Here is a 23309-nt window from a genome sequence, read left to right on the forward strand (position 1 = left end):
ATCATACTTATCAGACAAAAGACTTTTGAGTCAGGGGCTCAAGACTACAACTGAGCCACAGAGGGTAGCTGAGCCCCCTAGCCTTTGCTAATATAACTTAAAAACTGACAGTTTTTATTTAATTAATTTTTAAAATTAGAGTATAGTTGATTTACAATGTTTTGTTAGTTTCTGCTGTCTAGCAAAAACTGACAGTTTTTTTTTTTTTTTTTTTTGCGGTACGCGAGCCTCTCACTGTTGTGGCCTCTCCCGTTGCGGAGCACAGGCTCTGGACGCGCAGGCTCAGCGGCCATGGCTCACGGGCCCAGCCGCTCCGCGGCATGTGGGATCTTCCCAGACCGGGGCACAAACCCGTGTCCCCTGCATCGGCAGGTGGACTCTCAACCACTGCTCCACCAGGGAAGCCCAAAAACTGACAGTTTTTAATATTACCATTCTTCGTGAATGTGATGTTTGCTCATTTTGACTTTTAGCTGGTCATCAAAGCTCTTAGAGTTCAGAGAAAATGTTAAACTTGACCAAGACTATTGTTTATATATTGGAGTGCTGGGAGGGAATGTGAAGGTGATGGTAGAATGAGTCCCTTTTTTTTTAGACTGTTTTAAATCCTAAGCCAAATTGGCTTCTAAACAACAGTGAAAAATTGCTGTTACCATTTTTGCCATTTGTGATAGACAAATGCCACTTGTTTACTCTCAGCCTTTAGGAGATAATTGTATGCTTGTTTGCAGAAAAGACAGAATTAAAGCAGGCAGTTTCATATCTTAGGAAATCATGTTTTCTGTTGGTTTATCATCTGTTGTTAGTTCCTGCTCCCGAAGAGCAAACCTTATAATATTATCTTTAACAAAAGATGTAAGTATGACGTGGGATTTTCACGTTAGGAGATTTTAGTGCCTACTGCCCTGGGAGCTCCCTGAGACCCATAAATGTTCATCTTTGTATTCCTCAGCACGTAGCGTCATGTCAGGCTCAGGACTTCTTGTCAAATTAAATATTGAAATTTGCCCTTTCATTAGTCAACTTGATTTTCATTAAGTGTGACTTAACATCTGACTAAGCTAAACTTCATTGTATCTATCATATGTGGTTGAGCACTCTTTAGCCATGTTTTTATGTAGCCAAAATGAAGCAGTCTCAGTCAGTTTTCTGTTTTATAATTTGCGTCGTGGATTATACTTACAGGCAGGCTGAGAAACTGGTTTCACAGTCAAAAGGGGGGCCATGTCTGCCAGTTCTGTGCCTCAGTATCATAATTTCCACACACGGACTGCAGCCTTGAGGTCCGCAAAGACTTATCTGAAGTAGATGAAATATCAGTTTTTCTGAATGAACGATTTTTTTCTGGTTTTTTCTGTCACTTTCAGAAATTCATTCAAAGAACTGCAGTCCAATGGGTGTGATCTCTTCTGTTCCCAGAATGGCCAGTGACATTATTCTTCACCCTCCTCAATTCTGCTGACAGACCATTTGGGGTTAAAAATACACAGTCGTTGTGTATCATGTTTCTTAACGTCTTTGCATCACTGTCTTATGCATTTCCTGACCTAGTGACTACACTGTCCAAACTGGGAGCACTGACATTGTGACCACCAGATGTGGAAATCCTGCCCCAGGCTTACCCGAGGACATCACTGAAATGACAGTGTGTCTATAAAATGATCACATGCGTGGAGAGTTCTGTTTTTGTTTTCCACTTTAGTAACTGAGGGTTACAGTTAGGGTGTTGCCAGTGTACTTTTGGATCAGTCAGAAACTGGGTAGATGAATTTAACATTGTAAAATACCACCTTTTCAATTGCAGGAGTAAAATTTTCAGCTTGATGATCAAGTTTGTTTTGTTTAGTCTTTTCTCAACCGTTTATATGTAGCAACACTCTGGCTTGATCCACCCCTACACACCCAAGAACCTGGAATTATCTACCCTCTGTACCCCTGAGTTTACTTTTAAAATAATCTGTATATACCTGCTGTTTCTTTTTTCTAAACCACATTGTAATATGGAGCCTTAAGTAGAAAGATGAGTTAAAAATATACAAAGCAAATTATTCACCAAGGCCACTCGTGCCCTTTGTGTGTGGGAGGGAATTCATCGTGAGCCTCAGCTGAGCAGCTTTTAAAGTCCAGTGAGCTCCCTTTATTAAAGCTTGCACTGTTGGACTTCCCTGGTGGTGCAGTAAGAATCTGCCTGCCAGAGCAGGGGACACGGGTTTGAGCCCTGGTCCGGGAAGATCTCACATGCCACGGAGCAACTAAGCCCATGCACCACAACTACTGAGCCTGTGTTCTAGAGCCCATGAGCCACAACTACTGAAGCCGCGTGCCTAAAGCCCGTGCTCCACAACAGGAGAAGCCACCGCAATGAGAAGCCCGCACACCACAACAAAGAGTAGCCCCCAGTCGCCGCAACTAGTTTTTCAAAAAGCCCGTGTGCAGCAATGAAGAGCCAACACAGCCAAAAATAAATAAATAAGTAAATTTAGTTTTTTAAAAACAGCTTGCACTGTTGCCTTCTCCTGTTTTACAGCTGCTTAGATTAATTGAATAAGATTAATAAATTATAGTATGGCAAACTCAGAATTATCTTGTTAATTAGGGACAGGGATAGCATGGGAAAATGAAATCTGCCAATGATGCCTTTCCTCCTGGGTTTGTTCTGCTGTTCACGTGATGCCACTGAGAAGCATCATGTGAAAGCAAGCTTACATTTCTTTATCCCTTTCTTTGTCTTCCCACACATTCTATTGCAGGTGACAGCAAATAAACTGGAACTGAAGGAATTAGGGGACAAGGGACACATTTGTCCAGGCTGTTTGGTAGATAATGGTTGCAGTCTTCAGTTAAAGACCCTTTCAGGAGCATATGAATTACTTATTTGGTGTGCCTTTTTATGCTTTTTTTCCCCCCATAGAAACAGTATTATATTCATTGGTAAGATTTTGTACGAGCAGTCTCTCAAAGCTTCTTTAATCCAGAATTTGAAGTATAGTTGTAGTGAGTACTATTTCATCTATAGCATAAGTAATATTTTCTTCAAAATTGCTTAATACAAAGGTAATACAGGAGTATGTGAACATTTTAAGTTCATAAATGTGAAAATCATCTCACGGTAACATACCCTAACATAACTGCTTTATTGCTTTATATGTTGCTTTCCATATATATTTTCTTCATAGTTATAGACATAGTGCCTTTTATATTTTGCTACTTTTATCAAATTATAACATAAATACTTTCCAAGTTTCTGTGTAATCTTGATAATGATCAAGGATTACTTTTTTTTTTTTTTTTGCGGTACGCGGGCCTCTCACTGTTGTGGCCTCTCCTGTTGCGGAGCACAGGCTCCGGACGCGCAGGCTCAGCGGCCATGGCTCACGGACCCAGCCGCTCCACGCATGTGGGATCTTCCCGGACCGGGGCACGAACCCGTGTCCCCTGCATCAGAAGGTGGACTCTCAACCACTGTGCCACCAGGGAAGCCCAAGGATTACTTTTAAAAGACTTAAAATACTCCCGCTTGGTGAAAAAGATGCAAAGACTTCAGTGGCTACTCTAGCATAGGAAATAGGGGAGGAACTGTCGATGGGGGGATGGGCAGCAGGCAGATGCTGTTTTCAAGGAAGTGTATCTGTGTTTGTACCTGTCTAAGAGAAGATGTAGCTCTTGGTCACTCACTCATCCTGGTCACTGACTCCTGGTATTCTGTTGTGGGAAATAAGGGGCATTGCCCTCCAGGACCCAAGGAGACTTCTGAATGAGTCGTTTGTATCTTACATGGCCTGTTGGTTGGGGCAACTGCCTGTTTATGACCTGTTTAAAGAACATACTTGTATTTGTAACTTTGAAACACTTGCCTGAGAAAGACAGGTGCTAACGGACATCCTTTGATCCTTAACGTGTTTCTCCAGGATTTGGAAAGAGCTGTCTATTTTGAAAGAAATGGGTAAAAAGAAGCATAAGGTAAATAATTCTCCTATCCAAGATTAAGAACCAGTCAGAGGAAACTGTGCAGGTAGTTTCTTGCTAGAACGCGCAAGGCCTTAGTTATTGGGGATGGGGATGGGGTACCTTGAATGGGACATTCCACTTTGAAGTTGGTTTTATAAAAACACGCCGATAAAAATATAATTTGAAATAGATTTTTTGTCAATTTTAGAAAAGTTATTTTATGTGGCACTGGATGAATCTCCCAGCCATTAAAGTATCAGGATGGCTTTTAAAAAACGGTCTCTTGTCAATATTGTCTAGGTTTCCTTCTCCCCAGGCCCCTCTACCACTCCCCCCGCCCCCGACCAAGCACCCCGCCTCACCAAAACACAGGGCTTTGGAAGTAGGGAGAATAATGACTGAATGTGAATCCCCTGTAGCATATCTTGACAGCCCACTCATTTTGTGCTTTGAATATAGTTATTACTCATTCTTTGCATATTTGAAGTTTAAAGTGGCAATTAGCCCCGGGGGACAGGGGAGAAAAAAAATATGACATGTTCTAGCTGCTTCACTGGTCCAGACCATAGGTTAGAGAAGATCATGGATTTACCAGCCCAGTTGTAACATTGTATTCTGTTTTAAAAGTCAAGCCAAGGGCTTCACTGGTGGCGCAGTGGTTGAGAGTCCGCCTGCCGATGCAGGGGACGCGGGTTCGTGCCCCGGTCCGGGAAGATCCCACATGCCGCGGAGTGGCTGGGCCTGTGAGCCATGGCCGCTGAGCCTGTGCATCCGGAGCCTGTGCTCCGCAACGGGAGAGGCCACAACAGTGAGAGGCCCGCGTACCGCAAAAAATAAAAATTTAAAAATAAATAAATAAATAAAAGTCAAGCCAAGGAGGTAGTAGGCGGCATAATCCTTTATCGCCCTATAAAGTTACAAAAATGTCTCAAGTATTTAGAGGTGGATGGCTGTATATGAGATATGCATAATAGGCTGGTAGAAGTGTTTATTACATGCATGAAGGTTATAGGGTGTTGTCAACTTTAAACTTTTGTCTCGTAGGGAAGTGTGTTTACAAATCAGAATGATACAATCACCTGAAAAAGTTTTTCATTTTTGATTGGGAAAACTGTATTCTGTTTGTGCCATTTTTGTTGATTTTTGTCTCATCCTTTTGCTTGCATATACCCCATCTGTCTTTTTAAATCCTACTCATTAGCAATAGCTTATTATAATTATACATCTGCTACCCTGGCTCCAATGAGCTGTAAGTGCTTCTTAATTTTACTGTACTTTTTGTGGCATTGATGTTGGTTTTGATCAAGAAAAGCCTTTTTTGCTAACTAGATTCAGAGCAGTGTGAGTTTGTAGTTTGTTTATTTTATAATCTCTGATCATCTTCCTTTTATCTAGAGAAAAGTCAGTGAAAGATGAGGATGGGAGGGGTGAAGTGGGTACTGTATGACTTTAGATGATTCTTCTCTTCCAGCCTCCAGTAATTTGGTTCAGACCCTTACCTCCTCCCCCATTATAAGATGATCTGTATTAACTGGCTGAGGAAAATTACTGAATTTTTACATTGTGCACCAATATAAGCTGAAACCTTAAACAAGTGATTTGGATATTTTCCAGGAAAATAATAAAATTGTAGCTAAAGTTTATTTCAGCCCTAGTTGCTAACTGGTATATTACATTGATAACGGTCTTTTTTGGTTTTCCTCTTTTATGAACTCATTCTCAAAGGGAAAATATATATCATTTGTTTTTAGTTAGTTGTACCATGTAATATTGTTGCTTAGTTATTTTTTTCTTTTTAGCTTTCATTTACCTCCAAACGAATGGAAAGTATGATACATAGTACTTGGAAAGATTTAAAGGATCAGTTTTGCTGCATTTTTGGTGCAACATCATTGGAATGTAGTTGTAATTTTTTCCAGTGGTAATTCCAGTGATTTGGCAGTATGGTTTTCCCATGGCAGTAATATGTAAAATCTGGGATTTGCTTTTTTATCTTCATCTTTTGAATAACCACAGTATTCCCTTCACCCTTAAATGAAACAGACCTGACCCTGAGTTGTCAAAGTACACACAAAGAAATTCCAGGTTTAGGACTCATACTGGAGGGCTTTGCCTGTTACAAAGGTACAGCTTTTCAGAAACAGTGGATAGAGCAGAGGAGATGCAGCTGGTTTCATTGGGGAGCAGTTTGGTTCTTGGAGTGGTCATGAATTAATAACGGGAAAAGAGATGGAAATCTCAGAGGCATTCTGAACTTTTACCCTTCAAGGAAGTCTAGTTTATAAATTAGGCTTTTTACGAAAAGAGATTTTATTGAAGGGAAAACATCTGTTCATTGAAAGCTTTTAAAATCCACATTTTGACAACTTCAAGCACATTGCTACTTCCAGATTGAGTAACACTTAAAACACATTTCCTTTTGAAAGTGCAAGATTTGCAAAAGAGACTTGTGCATTCTTTGGCCATTCTCAAATTGTGAGTTGAATTCTGGGTAATCGCTGCTGGCTCCTTAATCAGATTTAAAATTCTCAATCCTTCCTAGGTGTTTCTGCATACTTTATCTGAGTTGTTGTAGCTGTGTTATTACACCTTATTTGCCAATTCTGTTTTTCTCTCTTGACATTTTGGCAGCTCTAGCATTAAAACCCTTTCATTTGTAATTCAGTTATATTTTAGTAGTTATCATTTGGTATTATACTGATTTGTTGTTGTTTTTTTTTCTTTACACTGGTGTGAAAGTGATGATATTATAGTGATTTGTTATTTTGCCCTTTTGTTGCCCAAAGACATTTTAAGGGTTAATTAAATCTTTATATTTTAATTTATAAAGCCCTTTGAGACTCTCCAATATAGAGATTCCTTAAAGCTATTCTTTTTTTTTTTTTTTTTAATAAATTTACTTATTTATTTATTTTTGGCTGCATTGGGTCTTCATTGCTGCGTGTGGGCTTTCTCTAGTTGCGGCGAGCGGGGGCTACTCTTCCTTGCAGTGTGCAGGCTTCTCATTGCAGTGGCTTCTCTTGTTGTGGAGCATGGGCTCTAGGCGTGTGGACTTCAGTAGTTGTGGCACGGAGGCTCAGTAGTTGTGGCTCACAGTCTCTAGAGCACAGGCTCAGTAGTTGTGGTGCATGGGCTTAGTTGCTCTGCGGCATGTGAGATCTTCCCAGACCAGGGCTTGAACCCGTGTCCCTTGCGTTGGCAGGTGGATTCTCAACCACTGTGTCACCAAGGAAGTCCCTAAAGGCAATTCTTTTCTTTTTTAAGAATTTTAAAAAATATTTATTTTATGTATTTTTTTGGCTGCATCGGGTCTTAGTTGTGGCACGCAGGGTCTTCGTTGAGGCGTGCGGGATGTTTCGTTGAGGCGCGCAGGCTTCTCTCAAGTTGTGGCACGCAGGCTTTCTCTCTAGTTGTGATGTGCGGGTTTTCTGTCTCTAGTTGTGGTGCGCGGTGTCCAGAGTGCATGGGCTCTGTAGTTGAAACTCGTTGAGGCGCGTGAGCTCAGTAGTTGTGGTGAGCGGGCTTTGTTACCCTGCGGCATGTGGGATCTTAGTTCCCTGACCAGGGATCGAACCCACGTCCCCTGCATTGGAAGGTGGATGGATTCTTTACCACTGGACCACCAGGGAAGTCCCTCCAAAGCTGTTCTTAAATGCACTGTTTTTGTATCTGTCAGGCATATGTTTATGGCTCAAAGAAAAATTAGTAAATCCTTCCTAATTTCTAGAATTAGTTTATGAATTTGTTATCTTTTGTTGGCATGATTAGATTTTATGGGTTCAGCTGTCTAATGAAGAATGCCAAGAATTGAATTTAATTCAGTAACAAGTAGGAAATTCCAAAACAGTGTAAAGATGTGCAGCTTTTTCAGCAGGAAGTGGTGATAAGTGTTACTGCTGATTTATACCATAAATGGGGTTTCATTTACCACTTCCTATTCACAGAGTAGAAGAACCAAAGAAATCTGAAAACTTCTAGTCTGTCTTCTTTTTAGTATATCAGGTGTCCTTTCCTTTAAGGGCAAATAATATTCGCAGACCACTTGTTAGTCCACCTTTAAAAAAAAAATCCCCTTTTTCTAATATTGGATTTAACAAAATTAACATATTTGGCTGCCAGTGATCATTTCACGCTGTTGTCAAAACGTCTTCTAAATTTACTTTTAATGTGTTTTTCCTTTTGAACTTTAGACTTTCTAATTCTCAAATAAGAAAACAGATAGTAAATTTGAATATAAGTGAATAAAATAAAAAATAGTTCTAAATATATGCAGCAAATTTGGCACTTGGTGGAAATGTGCTTTTATGAACTTACAGAGTATGTTTTTAAAACAGAACAATGCCTTGAATGCCTCTCTTTCAATCTAAGTAACATTCTTAACTTTATTTCTACTTTTACACATTTTTTCCAAGTCCCTTCTTTATTTTGGAAAAAAAATGGTTTAAAGCTTCAATCTATGGCTCATATTTTATCCTATTTCATTAATCTCTTTTTCTAATTAGAGCTTTTAGCTAATTATCCTGAAGTCAGCTACTCTAAAATTTTATTATTCTCCATGTTTAAAAGTCCACAGAGGGCTTCCATGGTGGCACAGTGGTTGAGAGTCCGCCTGCTGATGCAGGGAACACGGGTTCGTGCCCCCGTCCGGGAAGATCCCACATGCCGCTGAGCAGCTGGGCCCGTGAGCCATGGCCGCTGAGCCTGCGCGTCCGGAGCCTGTGCTCCGCAACGGGAGAGGCCACAACAGTGAGAGGCCTGTGTACCGCAAAAAAAGAAAAAAAAAAAAAAAAAGTCCACAGAAAAAATATATGGTTGTCAAAGTTTCAAAACTGGCAGGATCCATTTATTACTGTATCTTCATTATTAAAAATAAAAATCTTGAGTAAGGAAGTGAATGTAACATTTCTTTAAAGTGGATTTCAATATTTGAGAAACTTTTTTTCTATTCCTAGAGTATCTCTGAAATGTAAATAGAGAAACCACAGAACTCATATTCAGATAGCCTGGAATCACAGATGTTTTTTGTTCCCAAATGTACTTTTGAAACAAAGTACATTTTTTTCTTTTTAATTGTAAAAGTGCAGTGTTAAACTTGTATTTCTTAAAGTGGGTCAAAGGGGATAGATGACCCATGTTTTTTCTTCCTCCATGTGCAACACTGGGGTAAACCCAGCATTGGAATCTTACACTGCTATCATTCATTGAAAGGCTCAGTATCCCAGAAATCTGATTTTTTTTTTTCATGGCTCTCTTTTTTTTAAATTTATTTATTTATTTTTGGCTGTGTTGTGTCTTCATTGCTGCGAACTGGCTCTCTCTAGTTGCGGCAAGCGGGGACCACACTTCGCTGCGGTGCACGGGCCTCTCACTGCAGTGGCCTTCCTTGCTGTGGGCACGGGCTCTCGGCACGTGGGCTCAGTAGTTGTGGCTCGCGGGCTCCAGGCACGCAGGCCCAGTAGTTGTGGCGCAGGCCTAGTCACTCTGCGGCATGTGGGATCCTCCCGGACCAGGGATCGAACCCGTGTCCCCTGCATTGGCAGACGGATTCTCAACCACTGCGCCACCAGGGAAGCCCTCATGGCTCTCTTGACTTCAGCCAAATTGGACTTTTAGAAGAACATCAGTGGGAACCACATGTCTAAAACTTCAGTTGAAGGAAGGTCCCTACTGTTTCTCCACCCCTGATTTTCCTGGGCCGGGCAAGGAAAAGTGACCAAGTGACCCAAGATAGAAGAGAGAGTTGTGTGTGTTGTGTTCTAACCTCCAGCACCCACAGAGCAAAAATAAGTCAAGTCACAGCTTAAGCTGAAAGTTGAGACAACTCCCTGGCCCCCCAGAGTTCTGAAGGCCAGGAAAAGTCCTTCTTTGTACTCTTTTCCCACACTTAAGCAATGGTATCCTTTTACCCATTCACAAACCTGGGCAACCTCCCTGTTCTCTTGAAACAGTAAAGGTTTTGTTATTATATCTGTTGGCTGACTAATCTGACTTTGGTGTAAAAGAATTTTGTCCATCTGTTCGCTCTCCATGTAAATCGTATCTAACTTGCGGAATGATAGGAGGCCCAAGACTGCTTATTCCAAACTCCTTTTCCCTTTAAGGTCTGTTAACTGTGGACTTGGGCCAAGTTCAAAGTTTCTGTCCCTTTCTTTTGCTGGTCAAGCCCTCCCTCCCGGTCCACCACTGGTTTCTGAGAACTGTGATTGATAAGTAGTGCTTTGGGCACGTGCTTGGTTCATATCCCTCTCTAGAGCCTCACTGCCAGCCTCTGCCAGGTCTTGTTCCTGTGCGTCGCCCTGAACAATGCAGAAGCCTCAAGTATACTCCACCTTCTCAGAGGTGCAGGGCAGACCCCTGCTCCCCTAGCCGAAGCCTCTTCCCTGTCGCATTAGAGGTGGAAAATCAGAGCTCCTCTGTCCCTCTCCCACGGTACCATTCCCAGCAGTGACCACATGTGTATTCCTCCCTTGTCCTTGGCCCACATGGAAGCTCCTTTTCCTCCAGTTGGGGAAGGAAATGTCCTTGATACCCCTACTGGAAATCTGAGTGGCCAGCACTCCTTGCAGCCCCAAGCCACTCATCTGTCCCCTCACTTTCTGAGCTTGATCCAGTCTTTCTGTCACCCTGTAACTGGTCACCAAGGGCTCAGTTTATTGAACTGAGCACCAAAGCCCTCTTTGTATTGAACAAGTTGGGGAGGGGGTCCCTGGCCTAAATCTTCTCAAGTGCCTTTCATCTCTCAAATTTGGTTTGATTTTTCTCCTGCCATGAATAAATGTGTGCCTCTCTATGTCATTTTTCCAGTAATTAGCCATTGCTTTTAAAAAATCATGAACAAATTTAGGCATACAAAAGTATACCTAATGGAAAACACTCCCACGTTCATGTACCACCCCTCACTTTTAGAAATAATAAATAACAAGTAGAGTTGAAGTCCCTGTGAACCCCTGCCTAATCCCTCCTCCTCCGTTTCTCTCCAGAGGTAACAGCTATCCGGATTTTGTTGATAACCATTGTTGCGTATTTTTTTGTATTTTAATTACACGTGGATAGATGTATAAATGATCCATACTGTTGTTTTTGGTATTGAAATTTTACAGAAATGGTTTGACTCTGTGTGTATGTCTGCAGTTGCTCTTTTCACTGGACGTTGTTTTGAGCTTCATTCATGTTGACACACATGACTCTTGTTCACTGCTCCCTAGTATTTCCTTATATACCAAGGTATTCTTGGCCTTGTATACCAGGGCATTCCTGTTGTTGCTAGTGCTTTACTACGACCCGTAAAGAGGAGGCCTCCTCAGGGAGATGTGGACATTCTTGTATGCATCTCTTCAGGAAGGCCTGATCTTTAAATGCCCAAATTTGATTTTAACCCCGTTTTGAATTGGCCTTTGTGAATCTGGGTAAGTTGCTGCGTCTCCCTGAGCCTCAGTTTTCTTCAGCACAGGGGGAGGACTGGACTAAATGGTCACTAGAATTCTGTGATTCCTTTCATTTTTCCCTCGGTGCCTCCTTATGCTACATAACATGTATCAGTGATGAGCAACCGTTTAGCATGAGAATCAATTCAGAAAAAATAAAAATCTATTAGTGAGTGTGTGTGTGTGTTGTGTGTGTGTATTTAAATTCAGAATGAAAAATGGTTTTGAGTCCCTTGTGAATGTTTTCTTACAATTTAGATTTCCTATTTTATTGACTAGATAAATATTAATGAGAAAACTGGCGCTTCTTTAAAGCCATCACAAAATTAATGTCAGGGCGTATTCAAGCAACATGGAAGCAACGATGGAGTCTTCTCTTGAGCATAGATGTTGGCTGTGCTGCCAGCCAGGTAGGCTGCATGAAGCCTGGTGGCTCATGGATTGCTCATGAGGTGGGATGACTCAGGGTTGTCATTTTGAACATGAATTATTGTATTATGTGCTGCCAAAAAATGATGCTTTCTAAAAGACTATTGAAATACAGGGGGCTTTGGACTTCCCTGGTGGTGCAGTAGTTAAGAATCCGCCTGCCAACGCAGGGGACACAGGTTCGAGCCCTGGTCCGGCAAGATCCCACGTGCCGCAGAGCAACTAAGCCCGTGCGCCACAGCTACTGAGCCCACGTGCCACAACTACTGAAGCCCATGCGCCTAGAGCCCGTGCTCCGCAGCAAGAGAAGGCACCACAATGAGAAGCCTGCGCACCGCAACGAAGAGTAGCCCCCGCTCGCCACAACTAGAGAAAGCCTGCGCGTAGCAACGAAGACCCAACACAGCCAAAGATAAATCAATAAATTTATTAAGAAAAAAGAAATACATGGGGCTTTTTGACCCTAAATGTAATCCTCTTCAGGAGCTATGTTTTTTGAGATTGTATAGTCGTTTTAAAGGGAGGAAAAAAAAATTGCTCCCTTACTGCTAGGATGAGCTTTGGTTCTTGCTGCTACCGATGACTGCCTCCTCCTTTGCAGTCTCTAATCATCTGGGACTAGAGCACAAGCCAGGTCTTTGGAGCTGTGGGCTTGGGAACTCTCCTAACAGCAAAGATCATGGTTTAGCCCAGAGATGTTGTGGCAGCTACCTGGGTTGCTCGTTGTCCTTTGTCTCCTTCTTGTTCATGGCTGAACATGAGGAGAAATTACCTTCAGAGAAGTACTGTAGTTATCATGAAATTTAATAACATTCGTGCCAGAGTAGTAGTGATAGCTGTTAGGATCTCTCTGTTTCATGTAGCTATGAATATAAACTTGTATTAAATAAACTTGTATTATTCTAACAGATATTATGATGGATCCAACAGCTTTCCCCTCTCTCCTATTTTTAGCAGGATCAGGGGAAGTGACCCAGCTCCAGGGATGGGCCTTGATTAATCTCAGTTTAGGGATGGGTTTAGATTAATCCAATCTTGGTAACTGCCCGGGGCAGTGACTAGTTGAGGAGCTCAGTCTTGGCCCCCAGAACATGACATTCCCTTGGTTATAAATCCAGAAATGAGACATGAAGGAAAGGTCACTGGAGGCTTTGGGGAAACATTTCCTCACTTTTAAGAGAGAGGCACAGGAAGATGATCTCTTTTCTTCTCAGTATTGCTCTTGTAGTCAGGAACTGCTATCAGTCAGAGGATGAAATTGATACTCCCACGAGGGCAGAGCCAAAGGAGATGCAGAGAAATGAGCCAGAACTACTGGATTGAGCCATCTCGGAACCTCAGCTTACCACTGGGCTTGTCATATGAGTCAACACATTACCTTAAGCTCGTTTGATTTGGGGTTTCTGTTATTTGCAGCAGAAAGCATCCTAATGGATATAATTATATTATCATTCTTATGACTGGTTATTCTTTTAATCCTGGAGTAGCCTCAGAAAGTTGTCTTTCCTTTATAGTAAGTATTAACGCACTATATATTCTACTGATATCATTGTCAAAACTAATTGTAATGTAGAGATCTTCATTTTCTTAGTGTCATAAGATTTCTCAGCATCCCTACTATTTTCGCGAGTGTACGCTGACACAACTTTGAACTTGCAAGGTTTTCTTAGCTGTCTCCACACTTAGTAGAATTTAACCTTTACCTAGTTACACGGAGGTATTTAACCTTTCATTTAGGATCTACTGCATACATGTTTCTGTGTGCAACCTAACTGGCAAAGAGAGGATGGAACCCTTGCTTGATGTGAGAGCAATTCAGGACAGTATGTTAATAAACCCAGTAACACAGTATTGAATTGCTGTGCAAAAGCCAGGCCTGGAGGTAGGGATGGACAGGCCTGAGTGGAGAGGACCGCAGGGTAGGGTGGCACCCTCAGAGAAGGCTGCCGAGTGAGGTAGCCATGCACGGGCAGAGGGGAGGAGGTGCGGGGCCCAGTGAGAGAAACAGAGGCTGAAGTTGGAGAGAGGCTGGGAGGGTGGCGGCGTAGGGAGAGCGGTGCACCTGGGGGGAAGGCTGGATTGCCAGGCCGAGGAAGTTGGATCCATGGCTTCTTGAATAGGGAGGTGACATTACCACAGGGATTGTTGAAAGCTGTTCTCACAGTTGCATGCTGTGAACTGGGGAATCAGACCAGCAAGAGGTGTTGGCACAGCGCCCTGGGAGGCTATTACCATAATCCATGCATGAGGTGACAAGATCTGCCGGATAACGGCATCTGAATGTGTAATATCTTACATCTGTGTGGAATTTCAGAGTTCCCACAGCACAATCAAGCACATGATCTAATTTATCTAATGAGATTCTCTTAACCTTTTTTATGGATGAGAATGTGGAGGTTCAGAACAGATAGGCAACCTCCTAAAAGTTATTAATGACAGAACCCAACCTACAGTCTAGGACTTTTTTTTTTTTTTTTTTCGGTACGCGGGCCTCTCACTGTCGTGGCCTCTCCCGTTGCGAGCACAGGCTCCGGACGCGCAGGCTTAGCAGCCATGGCTCACGGGCCCAGCCGCTCCGCGGCATGTGGGATCTTCCCGGACCAGAGCACGAACCCGCGTCCCTTGCATCGGCAGGCGGACTCTCAACCACTGCGCCACCAGGGAAGCCCACAGTCTAGGTCTTTTGACTTCCAGGGCCAAGGCTTTTCAATAATAACATAAGTGATATTTCCCATTTTTAGTGAAATTCAAGTTGTGTTAATTTGACTGTGCTCTACAGCATTTGTCTGTCACCTGGCTCCTGAAAGCAGCATCAGCCAAAGCTAAATACCAGTTCACAACTCTTATAAAATGTTGAAAACCTCTGAATAGTGAACAGACAGTTAAGTATCACAGATAATGGTAGAACCTCCTCCAATAACAGAAAGGTAATCCTTCTAACAAATACAAAAAACAAAAGTCTGGGTCAGGAGAAAGTTTCCTCAATGTTTCACGTGAATGGAGAGTAACTGAGACTTAAGGGCGCCTCAAAATGGCTTTGTTGAATGAAGGTGGAAAAGTTGCCCATGACTCCTGACTACAGGTAAAAACAACCTTGAAAGAACCGGAGTTACATCTTAATAAAATAGAATAAGGAAAAGTATTCATTTGGCAGGCATTTTGATAGACATCATCTTTTACTTAAAATGTGAATGAACTATTAAAAGATGGAATGTTGGATGACTTTAGTCTTCCAGTTAAGAAAGTTATTTTCTGAAGATACAGTAAGTATTTTGAAAGTCATGAATTTTTCTTCTTTTTTACTGTGCTAAAAAAAACCCATACACACACATAAAATAAAGTTTACCATCTTAACCATTTTTTCAGTGATCAGTTCAGTAGTATTAAGTATATTTACATTGTTGTGAAATAGATCTCCAGAAATTTTTCATCTTGCAAATCTGAAACTTTATGCCCATTAAACAACAGCTCTCCTGCCCCGCCCCCTCCCTTCAGCCCTTCATAACCACCATTCTATTTTCTGTTGCTATGAATTTTGAAAATTGTGAATTTTTAAGAAACGTTAACATCAAGAAACATCCATTTCTTGCCTACCGCGTGTTTGGCATTGTTCTTGATGCGAGGACCAAAAAGAGATAGAGGCTAGAGAGAATCCCTAGAGGGTCTTTGTTACACTGGATTTGGAGATATATAAAAAGATAAATCACAATAAAAATGTGTTAAATGAATGATGGCCACAGTGAATTCTGTGTGATGCTGACAATAATACTTGTGCTGTGTTGCTCAGTTTTGCTTCAGTGACTGCAGACCCTGCAATACTGAGGTGCCTTACAGGAGGAAATGTGAGCCAGATAACCTGGGGGTATTGGGTATGAGATTGTATTTGTTAACATTACATGGTTATTAGTGAAGGGAAAGAATAAGAAGCTGTTCTGCTGGATTAGCTTGGGTGTGATTGTTGCGTATTTCAAGATTCACAAGCGTACCTGAAAAGATTCCCTGGGGGAAAAGTGCCACGCAGAGAAGAAGGGGCGAATCCACTTGGTTTATGCCTTTGCCATATATGAAGCTGGAGCCGGCAAGCAGCCTTTTTGGGCGTTCTCAGTGTTAATATGTAGAAATACTGTAATAATGTAGCCGTTGAAGGCTTTTCTCCCTCAAAATAGCTGCAGTTAATGTTTCAGTCACTTTAGAGGATGCATAATTGACCGTTTTCTTGAAATGTCTTGGAAACCGCTTTAAGGGGCTCTACAGAGAATGTGAAGGAGTAGAAACATCTGAAACAAAGCTGAGTAGCCAGATGATGAGGATTTAGCAAATTGCAAGCGAGCTGTATTCACTGACTGGTCCCTTCAGAAAGAGCAGCAGCCTGTTCCTGTTCAATGGTAGAGGATGCTGGTATTTGTGAGCGACTTTGTGGTTCTTTGTAGTTGAAATTGCTGAGTTAAGTTTTGAGCTACCATAGTGGGGGGAAATAGGTGAGGGAGGGGTTGAACTGTTGAGTGCTGGAGCCACAAATGACTTTCACATGCTACCTGTCAGGCTGGTTGAGTGCCTTCTTAGCTTTGGCTTCAGGTTGGAATCACTTGGGGAGCTTTAAAAATTACTAGTGCGCAGATACCATCCTTGACCAATTAAGTCAGAATCTCAGAATTTGGGGAAGGGAGCAGGCCTAGTCATGAGTATTTTTCTTTTTCTTTTAAGTTCTTGAGGTAATTCTAAAGTGCAGCCAGGGCTCAAAGCCCTTTTAGCTATTTCAGCACTAGCCAGAAAGATGCAGGGAACATTTATTAACATGTATGTAAAGTACTTGCTAACTGTATAAAATAAATATGCAGGCTTTCTCATCCCTGCCTTCAGATAGGTGGGTTTTTTTTTTTTTTCTTTCTTTTAGCCAGTTGCAGATTCTAAAGAAACAAATGGAAGGAGGTGGAAATAAAACAAAAAGAGGCCTCACGGCCTTCTTTAGGGAAGGACGGGGCACGAGGGGTGGGTAGGAAGCTTTGTTTATCTGTATTTCAGGAAGTGGAAAATATGGCATGTTCTCCATCTATCTAAATTATGTACCTTTGAGGGATGTGTTCCATTTGTGTCAAAATAATGAGGCATATAATACGCTTCATTTAACATGTGTGGGAATTCTTTGCAGAGTAATTAGCATTCCTTTCTTCAGCCTGTATTCAGAGGAAACATACCATTCACACCCTTTCTGTGTTCACATTTTCCAGTGCGTTGGAGAGCTTTTTTTCAAAAGAAATCTTTGTCCTTTTCCTAATAAGCCTTGGATTATATTTGAAGAAATTTAGCATGTCTTTCTTTCTTTTTCTGGCAGGAATTGATTTTAAAATCAGAACGATAGAACTAGATGGAAAGAAAATTAAGCTTCAGATATGGTAAGTAAAAAAAAATATATGCACACAGCATTTCTACCTTAATCAGGAATTGAATGTGGGAATTAAAAGGTGAATTGTGGTAAATTAGAGGTACCGTTTGGTAGCTAAAACTTCTTTATCAGAACCAAGGGGAAATGGGTAGGTGTTCAAAGGTGTCTTTACCAAGAGTGGGATGGTAAGGATGATATCACTAAGTCTCACAGCCAGGAGAAATTTGAGAGCTCATTCTTCCAAAATGCTAATTTTATAGGGGAGGAAACTAAAATTCTAAAGCGTGTCAGTTATTTTTCCATTGTAGTTGTTGCAGCTGTGAAATCAGATAAGGCAAAGTAGGCAAGTGGTAGGAACCCCAAAGTTCCTACCCCAAAGTGCTGATCTGGAGTCCAGCCTCTAAACTAAGGACTTGGTGTTCTTTGCTTCCCTTCTTAGGGACTACTTGTCCTCATTTGTAAATTGATTGGTCAGACTGATGACATCTGAGTTCCCTTCCAGCTCAGATATTTTCTCATTTATTTGCATATTTCTTCTTAAATAAAAAATGGGGAACACTGCACTGGGGAATAAGGAAGGGAAAAGGCATGCCTGTCATCTCTCGTGTTATAATATGCAAGGCAAAGATCTCACGATCAGCCAACTCCGACTGGTTAATTCCTCAAGAATTTGTCACACTACAGTGAATAAATATGGTTCCTGCAGATTGCCTGGTTGAATATTTTTGGCTTGAACTCAAACTCTTAGATTTTTTCTTTTTTTTAACCTCTTTAATTGCTTTCAGTGTAGGGCCTTCCATGGAGCCACATAGATTTGGAGCCTTGAGGAAGGTTTTGGATGATGTTCACTGACCTAATGTGTGACAATAACAGCAGGAAACAAAGCTTAGAAATTTAGAGCATCATAGACGTAAGAAGGAAGCAGGGCAAAATAATAAAGTAATACATATATATCAGCTTTTTCCATAGGCTGTTTTTCTTCTTTGAACTTCAGAACCGGGATAGAACTAGAACCTTATATTGAAATCCGCCAGCCTTTCTTTTATAGGAAACTGGGACTTAGAGGGGTTAAGTTCATCTGAAGGCATATGTCTGGGTTAGTGATGGAGCTGGGACAACTACCCAAATCTCCTGGAACCTTGTGTCAGCTTCATGTATTAGCCTTGTGTAGAGGGTTCCCCGTATACTTCACTGGAAAACATTGTGTAGGTCACCACAAGCTACTCTTCTCATCTGTTGGTATTTAATAAGAGTCAAATATTTTAAAGAAAAAAAAATTTTTTTTAAGGGGGAAGCAAAGAGAATCTCTGACTCTATGCTGTACAGTCCTGATCATAACAATAAGGAATGTTTCTAGGAGCCTGTGGGTAATCAGCTAATTAGAACCCCATGGCACTATTTATCAGTCCTCTTGGCAGCAAAGTAGTCTCCATTTAATCTTCATGACCTGCATTTAGGATGCCAAATGCATCCTTGCTGCAGAGCTGGTTCTAAATCAAGTAGCATGTTAGAATCAAAATATGGTTATTCTGGGCTTCCCTGGTGGCACAGTGGTTAAGAATCCACCTGCCAATGCAGGAGACACTGGTTCGAGCCCTAGTCCGGGAAGATCCCACGTGACTTGGAGTGACTAAGCCCGTGCGCCACAACTACTGAGCCTGTGCTCTAGGGCCCACATGCCACAACTGCTGAAGCCCACACACCTAGAGCCCGTGCTCCGCAACAAGAGAAGCCACCGCAATGAGAAGCCCGCGCACCGCAATGAAGAGTAGCCCCCGCTCGCCGCAGCTAGAGAAGCCCGTGCGCAGCAACGAAGACCCAACGCGGCCAAAAATAAATAAATAAATAAAAAATATATGGTTAGTCTGCTCAACGGTGTTTGGCCCCTGTTTTCCTCATGATTTGTTTGCTGAGTCCCAAACAAGTGCCTGTGTATCTAATCCTGATCGGTGAGAGGATGGCAGGATAAGATGATGGTACTGTGAGGCCAGGGCCTGCACTAAACAGCCAAGGCCTAGAATGCTTGAGTCTCATTCAAGGGTATGAGCTGTTTAGTGGCAGAACTGGGACCACAGCCCACCTGAGCCTGTTTCCTTTTCTGTAGAACAGGGATGATGGTAATACCACCACATTGGGCTGTGGTGGGCATCATTTGAGCACCATGTGAAAGTATTTTATGTAAGGTATACATTTTATGTAAGGTATACATAAATGGTAAGGTATTTATTAATGTTTTAAATTTACTATATTTCCCTTAGGCCTTTATCTCATTTGAGTTTGGTGTGTGTTAGATTTTTAGTATATTTCCACAAATGCTTCTTTTTTAGTGTATTTCCACAAATGCTTTTTTTTTCTTTTAGGAATATTGATTTTTCCCAGATATCAAGGAAACTTGACTTCCTTTATAGGGGTTGCTTTGGTAAATGTAATTCGAAATGTTGGCATTTTTCAGAATGTATTCAAATGGTACGTCATCCTCCAAAAAAGCAAGAATAAATGCAAGTTGATGTAATTTTGAGGTATTGTTCATATTTTGAAGTCTTTGTCAACAATTATGTGTTGAACTCCATGGTCTCATTTAATCATGGGCTCTAGAGCTGAAAAAGTTCTTGAGGAGACCCATTTTAGTGTGCTCTGCAGAGCAGAATTTACACGGTAGTAAGTCCAGCCCAACTGCTTGCTTGGTACAGAAATCAGACTTTCAGTCAAGAGAGCAAAGTGCCTTAATCATTGGGCATTTATAAAAAGGATTAGAACTGCCTCTAGGAGTCCAAGAATTTAGAACTATTCTCTATTCTGTTCCTCATCTGACTGACGAACACATGCCAGTTCCTAGCAGGACCATGCATTTTCCTGTTGATGCTTTTGTCATCAAGGTCCAAGTTTTTCACCCAAGTCATTGTGAGCTCCCAACAGGCTTCCAGAGGCGCAACAGGCTCCCTTTGTGTCTCGTTCCCCATCTCCCTGAAACCACTGCATTTGTGAGCAGACCACCATTATATCTCCTACAGCTTCGAGTGTCTCCTCAGCGATACTTGTGATGACTTTGCAAACCACTCTCTCCTTTGTTTTAAATTTTAGGGACACAGCGGGTCAGGAAAGATTTCGAACCATCACGACAGCATACTATAGAGGAGCTATGGTGAGTGTGTTTTAGGGTTTTGTGGAAGTAAAACATGAATATTCATTTGTCAAGTTTGTAGGATTCAAGCTAGAGTCTAGTACATTGGAGAAAATAGATTTTTTGACGTGCAAACAAGACATTTAAAGGGTTTTTTACGTTTTGTGTTTAGTAGCTGTGTACTCTACCATTGGTCTTCATTATATTAATCATGTAATTAGCTTGGAGATGTTTTAGAACTCCTCCACACATTCTGAGTGATCGTATATTTTTGTGCTTTGTCCTTTTATTAATACCTTTGCCAAATCTTAGCAAACCACAAGCCCTGTGACTAAATATTCATTTCTTGCACCCTCTCCCCATTCAGCCCTGCCACCATCATCCCTTATCTCTCACCAGGTCCACAACATCCACTCCTATTGGCTCATCTCTCTGGAGTCTCCTCCACCAGCATTCTGCCAGCTGGCCAGGAAGTAGCCAAATGATCTGTGACTCTCTGAGGCTTAGAATCTGGTGAATCTTGACTACCAGGTCCTTCTGTGCTATATCCTAGCCTTATCCTTGTTATCATAACCTCGTCACTTGGCTCTTTTCCGTCCTAAGATGCTTCATCTATACAACCCATTATACTGTTGGCTCAGGGTAGATTCTGTGTGGTGCTGTGAGTACAGTGGTGAGTAAGGTAGCTTAGAAGCTGAGCTCTACGGAACCAAGCCTAAAACGTCTGAACCAGAACAGGGCTTTATCTCTGGCTTTTAGGCCTAAGCCAGGTATAACTTGGAGCTTTAAATGATGATGAAACCCAATATGCTTTGGGAGTCTTGGAAAGTTGAAAAGTTGAGATCACATAGCCCAGCCTAGTAGACTCTGGGGTGCCAGCTGCCAACTTACCCAGCTCATTGCGTAAAAGACCGTTGTGCTTCTGAGAGTGGTGTGGACGTGACGGAGCTGTAGGGGTCTTAGCTGTCCCTTTGCCGCAGGAAGGTGCGATCTGAATTCACAGATCCCTCTATTATCATGCTGCTCTCTCTTCCTCCTCCACTGCCACTCACCCTCCAGTATTTGAGTGCCAGTGACATCCCCACACAGAAGTTGGGGATTCCTTTTGGGAATTCCTTTTTGAAGCTCTACCACCTTGGGACTCTATACCACTAACCATTTTATATGTATGTGTTCTCCACCCTATAATACTTTGAAGATTGTAAAAGGTCATCCTTTTAAGAAGGGCAGTTGTCAGCTACTCTCTGCTTAGATTGGAATCAAAGGGAAGGGACTTATCTTGTGTGGAGAAGTTTGTTTGTTGTTTATTTCCTCCAGAAAGGATTTTGGGGGTAAATAAGAACATCTTAACAGGGATGATTTAGAATAGTTTATAGGTAATTTTGATTAGAGGCATCTTATAAACACAGGCCTTTATATTGACCAATTTCTTTATTTTCTAGGAATGATGTATTGATACCACTTGCAAGCTTGTTTTCAATACAGAGTGGGCAAGAACACTTAGAATGTGGAGCAAGTGTCTTCCTTGGCTGTGCAGCTCTAGTTCATGGTATAAGGAAAGAGATCATTGAAATGTGTTCTTTAATTTAGATTTCATTTGTCTACTGCCTAGCCTTTTTTCACATTACTGCAAATAATTAGACATTGTTGCTGTTCTAAGATATCTTGTCCTTTTCATTTTGAAGGTAGGGATTTTTGTCTCTTGTTTTACTACGAATGCCAGTGCCTTACACATAGTAGATGCTCAATAAATACTTGCTGAAGGAGTGAATCAGTGAACAATTTCAGACCTAGAAACAATCTTAGATACATGTTCAGGAAATCCTGCTCTACTTGAGTCTTGGATCCCGCGTGTCATCTGTTCCAGTGGGATGTGGGGCCGTTGTGTTCTCATTTCAACAGGTGGTGGTTCTGGCAGGTTTAGTTTGGTTGGCTCAGGAATGCAGCGTTTTGGTAAGCACAGTACTGAGTCTGACACCATGGCAGAGTCCTTTGGTCTGTTTCAAACTATTGAGCAACATTTGTAGGCATAGCAGTAACCCTGACGGACAATCTGGCTTTGGGGGGAAAAGGCGCCATATCATTGCATTATCGCCATTTCTCAGTACTGTCTTGTGAACTCTTAGGAGGCCGTTGTTGTTATAGATATGTATACTAGATATATAAAGTTTTTACCTGGTATACCGGAACTTGTATTTCCAGCTGATTCATAATATCAATTAGCTTACAAACATAGGGAATAGTCAAAGGGTTTCTGCTACTCAAACCAAAGATATAAATTAATAATTGTTGCCAATTATTGAGTCCAAGCTGTGTCCTGGATTCTAGGTAAAGTACTTTACAAATAACATCTCAGTAGATCCTCAAAAATCCATTGTGGAAGATGTGCTGTCCTCATTTCCCAAACGCAGACTGAGAGGGATAAAATAACTTCTCCAGGATCTCCCAGGTAGCATGCGGTGGAGCCCAGACCTGATACCTCTGACTCCAGAATCTGTGCCCTTAACCACTACACTGTGTTCACACTTCCTGTGCTAACCACCCAGAGTGCTACTTGACAGACAGCAGTAAAGATCAAGGTTGTCCACATAGCCCAAAGGGAAGTAAAGCTCCGGCAGTTTTTTGCTTAATTTTACTATTGTAGGTAGCTAAGCTGTTTGAATCAGGAATTATTCAGATTGCATTTTGAGACTTTTAAAAATTATGGTAAGATATATGTAACATAAAATTTAACATTTAAGTGTACAGTTCTCCACTTTGATTTTTTTTTTTTAATTACCTTGGTAATTGTAAAATCTACAGTGTAGCCAAAGTTAAACATTTGCATTCGAGGCTAGGAGGAGGGAGGATAGAGAAGAATGTTGTTTGTCATTTAAATTTAAATAATTATGTATATTTTTCTGGTTGTCAGAAGGTTACATGTAGTATAGAAAGCTTTGAAGATCCTAAGAAATCATCTAAAATCCCACCACCATAAGAGATAGCTTCTGTTAACATTTTACTA

General features: G+C 41.5%; 1 protein-coding gene across 1 annotated transcript in view; it reads left to right on the forward strand.

The window, feature by feature from the left end:
* Positions 1-23309, forward strand: part of RAB8B (RAB8B, member RAS oncogene family) — a 67318-nt gene that overhangs the window by 31457 nt on the left and 12552 nt on the right. Inside the window, exons 2-3 of the mRNA XM_019947818.3 lie at positions 17134-17194; positions 20266-20326. Coding sequence (XP_019803377.2) covers positions 17134-17194; positions 20266-20326 — 122 coding nt within the window. The remainder of the gene's footprint in view (positions 1-17133; positions 17195-20265; positions 20327-23309) is intronic.

This window comes from Tursiops truncatus, chromosome 2 (assembly GCF_011762595.2).
Source record: "Tursiops truncatus isolate mTurTru1 chromosome 2, mTurTru1.mat.Y, whole genome shotgun sequence".
NCBI classification, from domain to species: domain Eukaryota; kingdom Metazoa; phylum Chordata; class Mammalia; order Artiodactyla; family Delphinidae; genus Tursiops; species Tursiops truncatus.